General features: G+C 35.1%; 1 protein-coding gene and 1 pseudogene across 3 annotated transcripts; one reads left to right on the top strand and one right to left on the bottom strand.

Annotated features, from left to right (window-relative positions):
• The first annotated feature begins 2987 nt into the window (after positions 1-2987).
• Positions 2988-5181, top strand: LOC111381084 (annotated as a pseudogene).
• Positions 5182-5715: 534 nt separating this feature from the next.
• On the bottom strand, positions 5716-10163 carry LOC111381087. Of its 3 annotated transcripts, none has more exons than XM_023004808.1 (6): positions 9771-10163; positions 8570-9210; positions 7236-7757; positions 6963-7022; positions 6456-6872; positions 5716-6304 (listed from the first exon to the last, which is right to left on the bottom strand). In XM_023004808.1, the coding sequence occupies exons 2-6, from the start codon at positions 9173-9175 to the stop codon at positions 5885-5887; spliced, it is 2025 nt and encodes a 674-aa protein (XP_022860576.1). In that variant the 5' UTR covers positions 9176-9210; positions 9771-10163; the 3' UTR covers positions 5716-5884. The 3 variants fall into 3 exon arrangements, with proteins under 3 accessions (XP_022860576.1, XP_022860577.1, XP_022860575.1); XM_023004809.1 differs by having other exon boundaries at positions 5716-6301; positions 9771-10162; XM_023004807.1 differs by having other exon boundaries at positions 5861-6304; positions 8570-9219.
• Between the last annotated feature and the right edge of the window lie 3795 nt (positions 10164-13958).

Genomic DNA, 13958 nt, shown 5'->3' on the forward strand with positions numbered 1-13958 from the left:
AAATCAAATTGACCAAATCTAACAAGGTAATCCCATTGATTATTAAAATCTCCTCCCTCCATTGACTATAAATTCCTTAAAAAGGTTTTAAAAACCAATAAAAAATACTTAAATATGTGGGAATGACATTTACATAATTGCTTTTCTAATAAATATTAAATAAAAATAAAAAAATATAATTTTTTTAGGATAAATTGCAATGAATCTTTGAAGGTTGGCAACGGTAGAGTTCTTAACCTTAGAATTATACAAAGTCCAAAACCTTTCAAACACATATGTCTAGTGTTTATTTGAACGAAAAACCCCAAATTTGACGTTTAGTCACTAGACATTGGTCACGTGAGGAAGTGGGGAGGCACAAATCTGATCAAAATGGAGTTATTCATGCTTAATTAAAAGTTTTAGGAGAAAACATAAAGAATTCAAAGAAAAAACATGAAAAGGGAAATTTGGAAATTTAGAACATAACTCAACTATGTTGATTCCGAACTCAACTCACCCTCTTCACACTTGAACCAAATCATCCATGAACAATGCAATTTGTCCCCAAACAAGCTAATCCTCCAAATCGAAGGGAAGGTGGAGTTAGCAAGCGAATTGGGACTCTACATGATAGAAATCAGAAGTTTAGATCCTATTATCACAACCTTCTAAGATTTGAGACCCCAAGTACAATTTTCTATTCATTAATGTAGTAACTGCTTAAAGGAGGAAATTAGGGCCCAATAAGAGTAGGCATACGCTTATTAAGCCCATGTTTGACAATCATTCTTTCAAAAAAAAAAAAAAAAATTTATTCATTTTCAATCACCAATTTTCACAATAAAATATTTTTTACATAAATTCAAATTTTTTTCACATTCCCCAAAATTTATTATTCAAAAACTTATTCTATACATAATGACTATCAAACTGGAGCTAATTCAACCAACTACGGGCTTATCTAATATAAATAAAGGAATTTTATATCCGGGGTCCTAACTTAATATTTGGCATTTTAAGTCCCTAATCTTTTAATTTTGTAATATTTGAGTCTACAATCAACCATTTTGCCCTTAGATTTTAACTAATGCAAATTAAATAATTCTAACGAATAGAAAAAAAAAATGTTAAGAAATGAAAACGTGAAATAGAGGAGGAAAGTTGATGCACTCAATAATGCAAACTTTTTTTTTTTATTTTATTTTTACAAAAGCGATTACCTCTGCAGGAAATATATAATTATGCCAGCATTTCACGCTTCTTCAATTCTCAAATTTGAATACGAGCAATGAATAAAAATATGGATTATGCTACATGTACATTATGATATCTAGAAAGATGTCCGTAATGTACAAGTGAAATAACATCATTGATGGTTGAAAAAATAATTTTTTCAACCCTCCAATCATGAAATTTCACATGTACATTATGGACAACCCTTATGGATAATATAATGTACATGTAGAATTAACCTAAAAATATTAGCATTAACTACGAATCTGTTGCATGACAGTAACAATTTCCTTAATTTTTGTATCAATTTGTTCCAAGTGTTTGCGTGAAATTAATCAATGTATAGAATTTGTATATATACATAATGAATGATCTCAACACAATTAATGAGGTAAAATTTCATATTCAGAACCTGTTTGACAACAATTATTTTCAAAATCTTTATTTTACCTACTTATTTAACCATACATTCATATAATAAAATATTTTGAATGTAAACTCAAATTTTTTTTCCTATTTTTAATTATATATTCTTCAAAAATTCATTAGTCAAAACATTATTATTTTTTCAAATAAATTCAATCAAACAAGGGCTCAGATTTCTGCAAAATTGATCTGAAAAAGGAAAAAAAAATCCATCAAACCTCACACAATCACCATAACTTCTAATTAATAAATTTATCTTTGAAAAAAAAAGAAGAAGATAAAATCATCGTCTTTATGAAATTTTTGAATTTTTAATGAAAGATAAAATAAAATTTCTATTGAGACTTGAATGCTACAAATAAATATAGTTGGAGAATTTAATCGCCAAATTACTAGGTCGACGATCTACTTGATACACTTTCAATAGGTTGGAGTTTTTCAACTATAATTTTTCATTATCACCCGTCATTGATCGTCGGGTGATATCACGATTTACTCATCGAATTTCAAGATACTTCTCAATGATCATTGAACTTTAGGTTGTTGTGCTCTATCATTGGACAAATTCTGTTTCACTTGAAGTTGACTCGTGGATGATAAATTCTAGGAAAAATTGCAGTAGCGATTCCTAACATTTTTATTTTTTGTAGACTTTATCCTAACCTTCAATTTGTACCAGCAACAGTTTATAACCTTTCATAAATATACGCTTGAGGTCTATCTGAACGAAAGTAGTCCAAAATATCATCAGTTGACTGGACAAATTAAAGAATCAACATCCAATAAAATCGTCCAAAAAGGCATCAGCATCCAATAAAATCGTCGCGATATCAGATAATTTAAGGAATTTTTCCGATCAACTAACGATGTTTTGAATGATTTTCGTCCAGATGGACCTTAGGCATATTTATGAACGGTTAAGAACCTTTGCTAGTACAAAATGAAGGTTACGGTAAAGTCTACAAAAAATGAAAAGATTAGGGACCGTTGCTGCAATTTTTCCTAAATTCTAATTTCTAAGGGAAAAAGAAAAAGGAAAAAAGAAAAAATCAGATGCCAACGCGCCACCTCATGAAATTCAAACATGCCTTTCCTTTTTAAAAACCAAAAACGACTTCGTTCACGCTGAACTCCCAAAATCCTAGAACAATTGAAGTTCCCCCAATGCACACCCCAAATCAATCGAACGCCCTAACTTCCAAATCGAATTTGCCCTCCCATCGAAGGCCACCAAATCCAAGTTGGCGGCCAGAGAAGCAGAAATCAGTTTATTTTGCAGGACCACACCCAAAACCCAGTTGATTCCTCTCTATATCTTGCTCTTTTTTTACCCGAGAACGGCAGTGATGGACTCGGATAATTCGTCGCATACGGGGTCTCCTAACCCGGACTTCGCGTTCGCCTTCAAAAACAGCCACTTCTCGGACGCGGAAGCATCCGTTTCGCTCGAGACTCGACCTGAGTCTCAGGTTTGCCATACCCTCTCCGACTGGGAGCGCAAGAGCAAGCGTCACAGAGGCGACGTCGCCAAGAAGGAAAATGGTAAGTGAGTTATTGTACAGTCAACATGTATACAAACAGTATACGTACATGTGCATAATACATTATGGGGTATTGAATGATTAATTTTGATTTTGATTCAATTTTTGTTGTCATAGTGAATATACATGTTGTTTTGTAGCCTATGTAACAATGAATTGGACATAACGTTCACGGTTCACCACATATTTCACGGAGATATTTTTTTTTTTAATCTTGAGGGTTTTATGTAATGTTAACGTCTACCATTCTCTTATTGAAATTTGTGGTCTGATCTCTTATATTTAGTTGTTTTACTTTTTATTTTTTATTTTTTTATTTACTTAGAAAAATTGTGTTTTGCAGTCTGCAGTTTCTTCAAAAAGCCATCCCAGGGAAAAAAACTTCTGAAAAAGGATTGATCTGGAAGAGGTGGAGAATGAGGGTGAAGATTCTAAAGCTGCGAATAAGAAGAAGCCCACTGACAATAATCTAACAAAAGTCCCAGTTTTTGAATACACGTATTCTAAAGAAATTCAAGTTCATAATGATAGCAGAGCAACAGCGGTGTTGGAAACTGAGATGGACTTCTCTATAGATGCGCGGGCTATTAGGGAGAGGGTTCTAAAGAAGTCAGAGGAAGCTTTAAAACGGAGGAAAAAGAGCGAGGGCAATGAAAAGTTGTATAAGGGGATACATGGGTATACTGATTACAAGGCAGGGTTCCGAAGAGAGCACACGGTTGCCAGTGAGAAAGTTGGTGGATCTCACGGACCTTTGAGGGCTTCTGCCCTCATTAGAGTTTCCACAAGATTTGACTATCAGCCGGATGTTTGTAAAGATTATAAAGAAACTGGTTATTGTGGTTATGGAGATTCATGCAAGTTTATGCATGACAGGGGGGATTACAAGTCTGGTTGGCAGCTTGAGAATGAGTGGAATGAAAGAGAGAAGGCAAGAGAAAAAGCTTTGGCTTTGAGAATGAAGGATGATGATGAGGGGGATGCTGAGACGAGTGATGAAGATGATGGTGATGATTCACTGCCATTTGCATGTTTTATTTGTAGGGAGCCTTTTGTAGATCCTGTTGAGACCAAGTGCAAGCACTACTTCTGTGAGCATTGTGCATTGAAGGTAAGAGATTATTTACATCTTTTTATTTTTAATATTCTCATATTCATTTCTTGAATTTTCTTGGGGGACAATCAGCAGATAAACATAAACGTCAAACCTTCCATACAATGGTTAATCTCTATCCCTAGAGAGTCTGTGCATCTGGCTTGAAAAAGCTCAGAGTTGTCTATCATAACCTGTTGCTTCCATTATGTAGTTTGAGTTTGAAAAAATTATGATGAGAGTGCTGCATTTTGTCATCAATGTTCGATTCCCTTGGTTTAATTTCAACCTTTTGAACTGTAGTCACAATTTGTATGGGATGAAGTCAATCAATTATAATGGCAATCCTCGACCCCACCCCAGAAAAAAAGAACAAAAGAAAAAAGGGTAAAGGAACTACATGAAAAATTAAGTACATATCAAATTTAATTCTTAGTACTCTTGACTTCAGTTCATTGTTTGTATTATCATGCAATAAGTAGTGCCTGAAACTTTAAAAAAGAGGGTACATTTCTCGTTTATGTTATCTAATTATGACTTTATTTCTTTGTTTCCATCACCATGCAAAATGTAAAAAGTGCTTCGTGTGCAACCAGCTGACCAATGGTATATTTAATACAGCTTTTGAGCTACGCAAGAAAATGGCTGAAAGGAAATGATGGGTCCAAGGATACACCATAATAATTTTGAAGTTCCAAGTGTTCTCTCTTTATTACAAGTTTTCTTTCTGCAAGACATTTCTTTTCAACACGGGTTTGTATTTGACAGCTTTGTAATGGATTACTGTTGAACCTCTGCATCTTTTTTGCTGATGCAAAATTCAATTTTTGTAAACCATATGGATCACTAGGTCACTCAGTAACGAAGGTTGATAGTGTTTATATTTCTAACAAATAGTGTTGCAAATGCCTTTCTTATTTTAGTTGTCTTTGTAATGCACGACCGTGGTCTTCAAAATGAAATGCCTCCCTCACCTTTAAGAAGTAAGCTTCACCCCCTAAATCATTATCATTGCTTGGAAAGCTCTTTTGAATTTTCAATGTATTACAGTTACGCCAATAGGGATGATATGATAATGCTATTCAATAACGCCAATAGAGATGATATAATAGTGTTAGGGCTGCGACTGTGACCCTTTTATATATCTTGAGATGTATGACCAACACGCTCAAGAAGTTTATAGTGGAGCTCAAAGTTAAAAGTCTTGGAGGAAAACTGGCTGTTGGTGGATTACCAAGATTGTTATTTGCATGGGTATGGACTGGGATTCATTGTACAATTTTCTTCATGACATATAGCTAAAGCTAAGACACGATATTTTACACTATGCAGCATTCTTGGTCTTGCATGATTTGTTTATTTTTATTTTTATTTTTATTTTTATTTTTTTTTAACTCTTACTACAATCTTGAGAATTGTAGAACTTTATTTGCGGTAGGATAATATATTTAACTGGTATCACATATTATATCAACATTATTGACAAACAATTCATACAATCACCCACTGATAAACAAGATTCTGGACATTATCATATTTACAAGATTCAAGAAAAATTGAATCCGATATCATGCTCTTCCGAACTGGACTTGATAGCCGGAAAAAAGGTTTAGACACCAGTCATGATTTTCTTTGCCACCAGCCTATCTTCGAAACTAGGTTTGTGGACCCATGCATGTGGGGAATGTGAGGTTAATAATGGCCACAGTTGGTTCCTCTGTTCTCTTGCTTTTTTAACGACAAGCCTTGTATGTTGTCTGATAACATCATTCACTGCCTTCAGATAATTGCTTGATTCATGGTCCCTAATGATTGTACCATCAGAACCGTAGGCTTTGGGATCACTCAAAGTTTCCAGTGGATGCGGAGAATTTAGGAATGCTCGAAGAGCTCTCTTGGTAAGGGTGCAGTCGGTATTTTCCAAGGCATATAAAGCACTGCCTGGAGGAAGTAAAGGATGAGGAGGAGATGACTTCTCATCAGGCTGCAGAATAAATATTTTCCCAACAGGAGAATATAGTAGTTTCTGCTAAGAATTATGACATTTTGCAGGAAAAGTTAGATATGTTGGCAAAGCTAAAATTTGAAATGTTAATAGCAATTGATAATGTGCGCAGGAATTTGTGTCATCATCTTATCATTTGTCCCAAATTTAGCAAGTTAACAGATAAGGCACTTACATTTTTCTTTAGACAAGGATGGGACCTAAAGGTGCCATTTAGACGCTTCAGGACTTGAGCTGCATAATCAGGGTAGGTGCAGGAGAATGCTCTCGGGACTATATCTCTGTGCATCATCACAGAGTATACATGATTTTCGTCCAAGCCCAACTTATCGAGGACTTTCTGACCATTACAGAAGACAAATGGTGACCCAAAAGTGACAACTGGTAGAAGAGCGGATGGCTTAACTACCTTTCTTGTTAGTAGAATCAAGTTGACTAGAAGAGCAAGACTTCCCCCTAGAGAATGGCCAGTAAACTGAAGCTTTGCTCTTTCCCCAAATTTATTCAAATGCTGCATTATTTCAGGCATGAACTGCTCATATATTCCCTTTGCAGCTTCATATATTCCTCTATGAACTGGCACATCTGTTCCCTGTTAGAGATGAAAATACTATGGATGATTCTGCTTCTCTTTCCTCAGAGATCTCTCAACTATTCAGAGGAAAATTTTGAAAAGTCTTACCTCAAATTTAGTGGGTTCAAAAAAGAGATTTGCCTGCCATGATGCCAATGTGTCCGATCCCTGGAATTCATCGACCACTAGCTTATCAAGCTACGGGCAACACTCTCAACTTGACCTCTCTTGAATTTTAAAGTAATGTTGTATGGTTCTATGACCGCACAGGTAGTCTCTTTGAATTTCATTTTTTCACATTATTTCTACTATATTTCATCAGTCAATATTTCTATTCAAAGTCGGTGGTGTGAATGCAATCTTGGATAGTATAGTCATTACCTGGATAACAAAACAGCGAGTGTATATCTTTGAATCATCACAAACAAACCATTCACAAGGAGAGGAATGAAATGACTGAAGATCTCTTGCTGCCTCTTGTTTTTGCTTCTCATCTCCAGCAACAACTGCTGTCATTGTTGAAGCTGCTACACATGCAGCCATTTCTGATTTGTGTTGTTGGATCACACTTTCTTCATCCCTTACTTGGTACTCATCTCTTCCCCCTAAAGAAACATCAACTGTAAGTTGGGGTTCAAACCCAGAGGATATCAGGTCCTTAGCACGAGATTGGAGATAAGATGCAGCTGCCACTGCAATTTCATAAGCAGCAGATGAACGAGTGTAGCGTCTTTGTTCAGAATTTTCCTTTTTTCCTGAAAGAGGACCAGTAATTGCAGGTGTTGCAACAGGTGCACTAGTGAAATCCTGCTCAATTTTGGCTCTGATAGCTGCTGTCTCTGCCTTCTTTTCCAGGGAGGATGTTACGAATTCTAAGCCACAATATCTCCTTAAATCCCTGGACTGCACGTTTTTGAAAGAAAGTTAATTTACATTATTTAATGGTAAGCAATTCAACTAGGTTCAGGTATTAACTTCTCAAGGCATAGTATAAACTCTTTCTGGATTATAGTTCTCTAAAAGAAGGAGATGAAACAAAATAAAATAGCAATTAGAGGGCTTAAAAGATTATTATTTTGCTGCTTCTATTCTTGATGTTTTCTATTGTAAAAGTTCGTTTTTGAGGAATGCCCTTTATTTTCTTTATCTTGTTGAGATTTCCTTCGACATGATTGTTGTGACGAGCTTAACTGTTCTAGATTGTGCTGATATAATAGAGTTGGTTAAGAAAAGTACAAGGGTGGGACAGCGCCCCTGCGGGGACCACAGTGCTGCCCGAAGGACATGGCTGCAGATTTTGATTCAGACTGATACTGGGGAATGTTTGCCGGTGACCTATCCTGATGCTCCAGAAGCTGAAAGAAATGGACAGCATATATTTACAACGAAGACTAGTTGCAGATGGGCAATATGCACCATTTTGGGCGTGCAGAAGTGGAAGAATATGAAAGAAAGGGGAGAATGAGTCCAAGGCTCGTTCTTTCAGGCATGCTTCTTTGTGTTATATAGGTGAATTCTTTTTATCAAAATGCTAGTCAATTCTATTGTAGACGGGGAATTTTAGGTAGCCAAACATTTGTGGCATGTTTGGTAAGGGGATCGGACAAGACTAGACCGTATTATGAAAGAAAAAGAAGTTAAAATCCCATCAAAAGTATTGTCTAGTTTTGTTCAGTACTCTGTAAGTGCACGTATGGTGCATTCAATAAACATACCTTGATATCTGGAATCACGTACGCCCTATTAGACAGGAAGGCCAGCTGAGAAAATAGTTTAGTATCTGACCAGGACACATGCTTCAACAATGCTGAGAATGTGTCTCTATCAATGTCCTCATCCACTTCATCGTCTCCATAATCCGTTTCACAACCACCATCTTCATAACAATCTCTCTCATTTTCTTGGTCAACATTTCGTTCAACCTTCAGTTGTTTATCTTTCCAGTTATTTCGGATTTCTAGAAGTTTTTCGACCCAATTCACTCTCTTCTTCTCCACATCCATCTCCTCATCGTTACCTGCTTCTATAAACTTCTGCTCCACATTTCTCTCTCTCTCCGTTTCTGGATCAAACAAAAATGATCGAAGAGTATCTGATAACGGGATATTGAAGAAGCTCATTGAACGGCTGTTCTTTAGCTTCGGTTCTGTCATACGACTTTTATAACAACAGAGCTGGTTTTCTGAGTACGATCTTCGCATTCCCGTTCTCTGACACAAATCTTTACTCGAAAATGACCGACGAAGCCTGCCTTCTTGAAACACATTGTTGGTGGCATTGGTAATTTGAGAGCTCGTTATGGATGACAAATTGCATGCCATGTCTGCAGATGTTTCTCACAGGTGTCGTGTCGTACCTTAGAAAACTAGAACAGCTTATTATTCTTGTACACAAGAAATAACAAAAGTGAAACCTAATTTCGTCTCCCGACAACGGGAATTCAACTTGGTGGTTGGAGAAAGCAACACTCTACATAAATTCAACTTTTTTGTCATAAATGAGAAGTCTTTGACATTTCTTGGAATCATCGTATCGTGTGTGAACGATTTTCTACCCTCTGACTAAAATTAACTATGGGTTTGATTCTAGCACTCAATTTATATATACATAACATGTAAGTATAGGTTGTGCTGTGATCAACACCATACAATCGTACCCAAATTTCATAGCTTATGATCTGCTATTTCGATCATGGTTTCCTACTTACATTAATTTATAATCACCTCTCTCCGGTAGGAAGGAATTTGGTGGCACAACTTATTTGTGGAGAAAAAGTGGCCGCATAGAGAGAGTGATTTTCAAAACTAAATTAAAAAGCACAATCTTCAATCAGAAACAGAACAAAATCCATTCTCTCAACTGAGAATACTTAACGATTAATAGAAGAAAACGTAACCAAACTACATAATTAATTACCTTGAAACTTTTGACGATTTTAAGGTGGCCAAATAATTAATTAATTCATGAGTGGATTCTTGAAGCTCCTTGCATCGATGTGTTTCCTCAGAAAATGGCTAGAAATCTTTGTAGTTTATGCTGCAATAAAGTTTCAAGAAATGGAAGCAGAAATTCTTGAGAGATCCTAATATCGATGTAAGAGTTCCACATACAATGTGCGTATATATGGGAGGTCTTTTGCAGAGATTTGCATGTATATTCAGACAAGTTTGTGGGATATGTTCATGTTATTATATACATGCATTCTTAATTTCTCTGAACAGTTGGTTTCTGGGATGGTGAGATCTAATTTGATCTACATATGCATATGCCACATGTTGTTTTGAGGGTTAGGGGGTGGCGTGGAGTGTGGTGGACAAGGGGGAAGAATCACCTGACAAGGAATTTACTCACATAGATATCAACGCTTATTCTATTTTTGGACGTATTTGCCCTCGAGAAAAATGGAATTTCCTACAAGTCCAACTAAATATATAAAAGGATTTTGTTCTTTATTATTATTATTATTATTTTCATTTGCCGTTGATAGGAAATTAAGTACCATTTGACATGATTTTTGCTTTTGTTTATACTTATTTTAGAAGAGCTTCTTGAGGGTTATCTTAGGGCTCGTTTGATAACATCAAACGCTTTTAAAATGTCAAAAGTTGATTTGACACTAAGAAATTGCTTTTGAACCAATTTGAATAATTTTTTGGAAGTGTTCTCTAAAAGAGCTTTAAGAAGAAATTGACTTAAGTTAACTTTTATAAAAAAGTAAAAGCAAAAGCAAAAGTAAAAGTAAAAGCATTGCTAATGAAACCTTAGAGAAATTCTTAAAAAAATTTCTAAACAAAGCATTTTTAAAAGATTATTCAAACAGGTTAAAAAGCAAATTCATAATTTCAACAGCAGCTTTTGACTTTTTAAAAGTTTTGCCAAACGAGANAAAAAAAAAAAAAAACTGCTTTATGAACATTACTTAATTTTACTTTAAAGAGATCAAAACATTTTAACTCTGTTCAAAAGTCGAATAATAGAATAACGAAGTTTGTGATAGAATAAGTCAATTATCAACTACTAATTTCAATAAATGCTAGTGCCATTGGCTCATTGCTATGCTTACTTTGAAAAGGAAATTGTCATTTGGGCTTAGTAGACTTGTTTGTACTTTTAAGTACTGAGAAGGGCATTTTAGGCATCCAAGAAAACAGTGGCAGTTGAGAGATTTTAAAGGATAATTAAAAGGGAAGGGCATTTTTGTCAATTAAGAAAGTGAATCACTAGCCAAATGTGCGGTTGCATGGAGAAGAGTAACGCCACCTCTTGCCACATGGATGGCCAGCCTCTCCTTTCACCGCCTGTTTTGAGACCCGATTCCAGCGGCGTTCGGAAGGCTGGCATTGGAAAAATCTTCTCATTTATTTTTTGGACCGTTTACTTTGGTCAACTGCTTAAATTTAGAGATTAGTTCTCGCAATACCTAAAATAATTTATTATAGACGCATAATTGAATCATTCAGGTCCATGTAATTATCGTTAATCGAATTCAAACTTGAACAGTATCAATAGTTGAAAAATTATGAATCGACAATACAAATTATTTTTTCAGTATTTAGCAGAAGTAGAATAAATAAAATATGGCATTTTACTAAACCTTTATGATTTCAATCAATAACTTGGAAGAAAGTCCCAAACTCGTAGTCAAGTCCAAGTTCAAAATTGTATATGACTAAGGTGTCCCGTTGACAAGTACAATGTGTTCCGCTTCATTTATATGGATTATGTTATTTATACATAAAAATTATATATAAGAGATTACATAAAATGATGTGGAAGGAAAAAAATTGGCTGAAAAAGTTAACTGTATTTTAAACTGATAAATAACGGAATGACATGTAACATTAAATAATTCATTTATATTTAGGTGATGTTACATGTACACTTTCTGGTACATAATGTTTTACACTCCTCATATGTAGCGGGTTTTGTACATAATTTATTATGCGTGAGTCTCTCTCCATATAGGGGGATATAATCTATTATGTACACCAGAAGTGTAAAAGTAGTATTATGCTTTATAATTTCAAATTTTCTTTGATCAGATTGATAATTTGAATTTGAATTTAAATTTTTATTCATTTGTTTAAATAGATAAAAATTAAGTATATGAATTATAATGTTTATCCTAGCCAACAGGAGAAAATTAGATGAAGTTTGTGAAGCCCAAATTGCATGTTAGCAATGTGTGGGTTGCCCGGGGGGGGGGGGGGGGGGGGGGGGGGGGGAGGGGGGGGGGGGGTGGGGGGGGGGGGGGGGGGGGGAGGGTGTTGACTCTCCATCATCACCTCATCGGGGACTTTCAGTAGGTAGAGCGAGGAAGTAGCAGGATTTATAAGGGACGGAGATTTAAATTTCGTTTTTATCGTCTCATTTACATGTATTTATTTAATTTTTTAATATACTTTTTATTTTTTAAATGCATTTCAAATATAAACACATAAAATAAATTAAATTAAAATAAAAACAATAGTCAAGTGGGGATCATGTTCCCCGCTCTCGTTCCATTCCCCCAAACACTCAATTTCAACTCATTCCGACACCGTCGCGAAAAATGATGAAATTGCCCCCGGCGCGATTTTTGTTTCCAATCAACCTGCCAAATTTCGGCCCATTTCGACACCGTCGCGAAAAATGATGAAATTGCCCCCGGCGCGATTTTTGTTTCCAATCAACCTGCCAAATTTCGGCCCATTTCGACACCGTCGCGAAAAATGATGAAATTGCCCCCGGCGCGATTTTTGTTTCCAATCAACCTGCCAAATTTTAGTCCATTCCGACACCGTCACGAAAAATGACGAAATTGACAACATGAAGCAAGAGGAAGAGAAACTAGATCGGATCATTTTGTTATCCCTAAAGTAACATACATACATCGGCCATAAAGAATCTTTGGACCGCTAAGCCTATTAACCCACACTGTTACAATCCACTTAGTAAGTGGCCAAAAGTCCAGATTTATTCCAGGGTCCAATCTAATCCATTTCCCTCAATTGATCCCATTCTCAAACTTATCACTTGGATGCATCGTATAATGGTAGTTGCCACACGTACATCTGAGTTTACACATCCCTCATATGGAGGAGGCTTAGACCCTCTTGGCCCAACTCTGGACACTCTAAATTTTTTTTTTTCAAATCTGCTCCTATTTCGAGTTAAGAGATAGATAAATAGACATATCTCACTGTGCCCTCCTTGTGAGGGGGTGTAAAAATAACATTTTTCTTGCATAATTTATTCAAAGTAATGCTATTTGTACATAATGATTTATAAATTGATAATGTGGATATATTAACTTAATTTATTTTCTTTTATCCCCCCCCCCCCCCCCCCTCTCTCTCTTCCACATTTTCAATCTATAAATTAATTTGCACACAATTATGTACAAATATTATTGCTCTTTATTCAATATGTAATAAGGAAATTGAGGTAAATACTTGTAAAACAATAAGGCTTGATCTCATCTATTTTTTACTTGGATGTCACGTCGAATAATTCTTTTAATGTTTAAGCCCCATTTTGAGAAGAAAATGTATTTTGAAATAGTAAATTGATGGAGAACTATTATGAGATGAAAATAAGTTTATGTCAGGTCCCTATTTTCTAAAACTCCTTTTTTCTTTTTCTTTTTTTTTTCTCAATTTCATTTTCAATTATAGGATTTTATTGAACTCACAACTTTATCAACTTTTCAATATTACATTTAATTAATTTTTATTCAAATCTTCTATAAAATTTATTTTTAGCTAAACTAAACAGGAACCAAGTATTCAAAATAGAAAATTCACTCAAATAACTGTTTGTACGAAAGATATACACATAACATGATTTTATTTTTATTTATTTATTTTTTTTTTATTTTTTGCGGGGGAGCGTGTGTCGATAAAGTTGTATCGCCCGAACGAGAAAGAAGAGGGAAATCCACATTTTTGTTTGTTAAATCACACGAAAAAAGTTATGAGATCATGTGTAAAATTCATCATTGATAATAAATTTAAAAAAATATAATTTATAAATAAATTGTGTCAAGTCAGTTCTCGATCTTTTTGATTGAACCGATGAAGAGTCCAAATTGCCGAAGAAGGAATATGATTTCATGGACTCAAA

The sequence above is a fragment of the Olea europaea genome, unplaced genomic scaffold (genome assembly GCF_002742605.1).
Source record: "Olea europaea var. sylvestris unplaced genomic scaffold, O_europaea_v1 scaffold2251, whole genome shotgun sequence".
Taxonomy (NCBI): domain Eukaryota; kingdom Viridiplantae; phylum Streptophyta; class Magnoliopsida; order Lamiales; family Oleaceae; genus Olea; species Olea europaea.

What these genes read in the sequence shown, in the direction of transcription:
- LOC111381087 (XM_023004808.1), bottom strand. Translation starts at nt 9,175, where the DNA reads ATGGCATGCAATTTGTCATCCATAACGAGCTCTCAAATTACCAATGCC. An exon ending in ACGTGATTCCAGATATCAAG is followed by an intron (nt 7,758 to 8,569) that starts GTATGTTTATTG and finishes AAAAACGTGCAG; the next exon opens with TCCAGGGATTTAAGGAGATA. An exon ending in TTGAACCCACTAAATTTGAG is followed by an intron (nt 6,873 to 6,962) that starts GTAAGACTTTTC and finishes CATCTCTAACAG; the next exon opens with GGAACAGATGTGCCAGTTCA.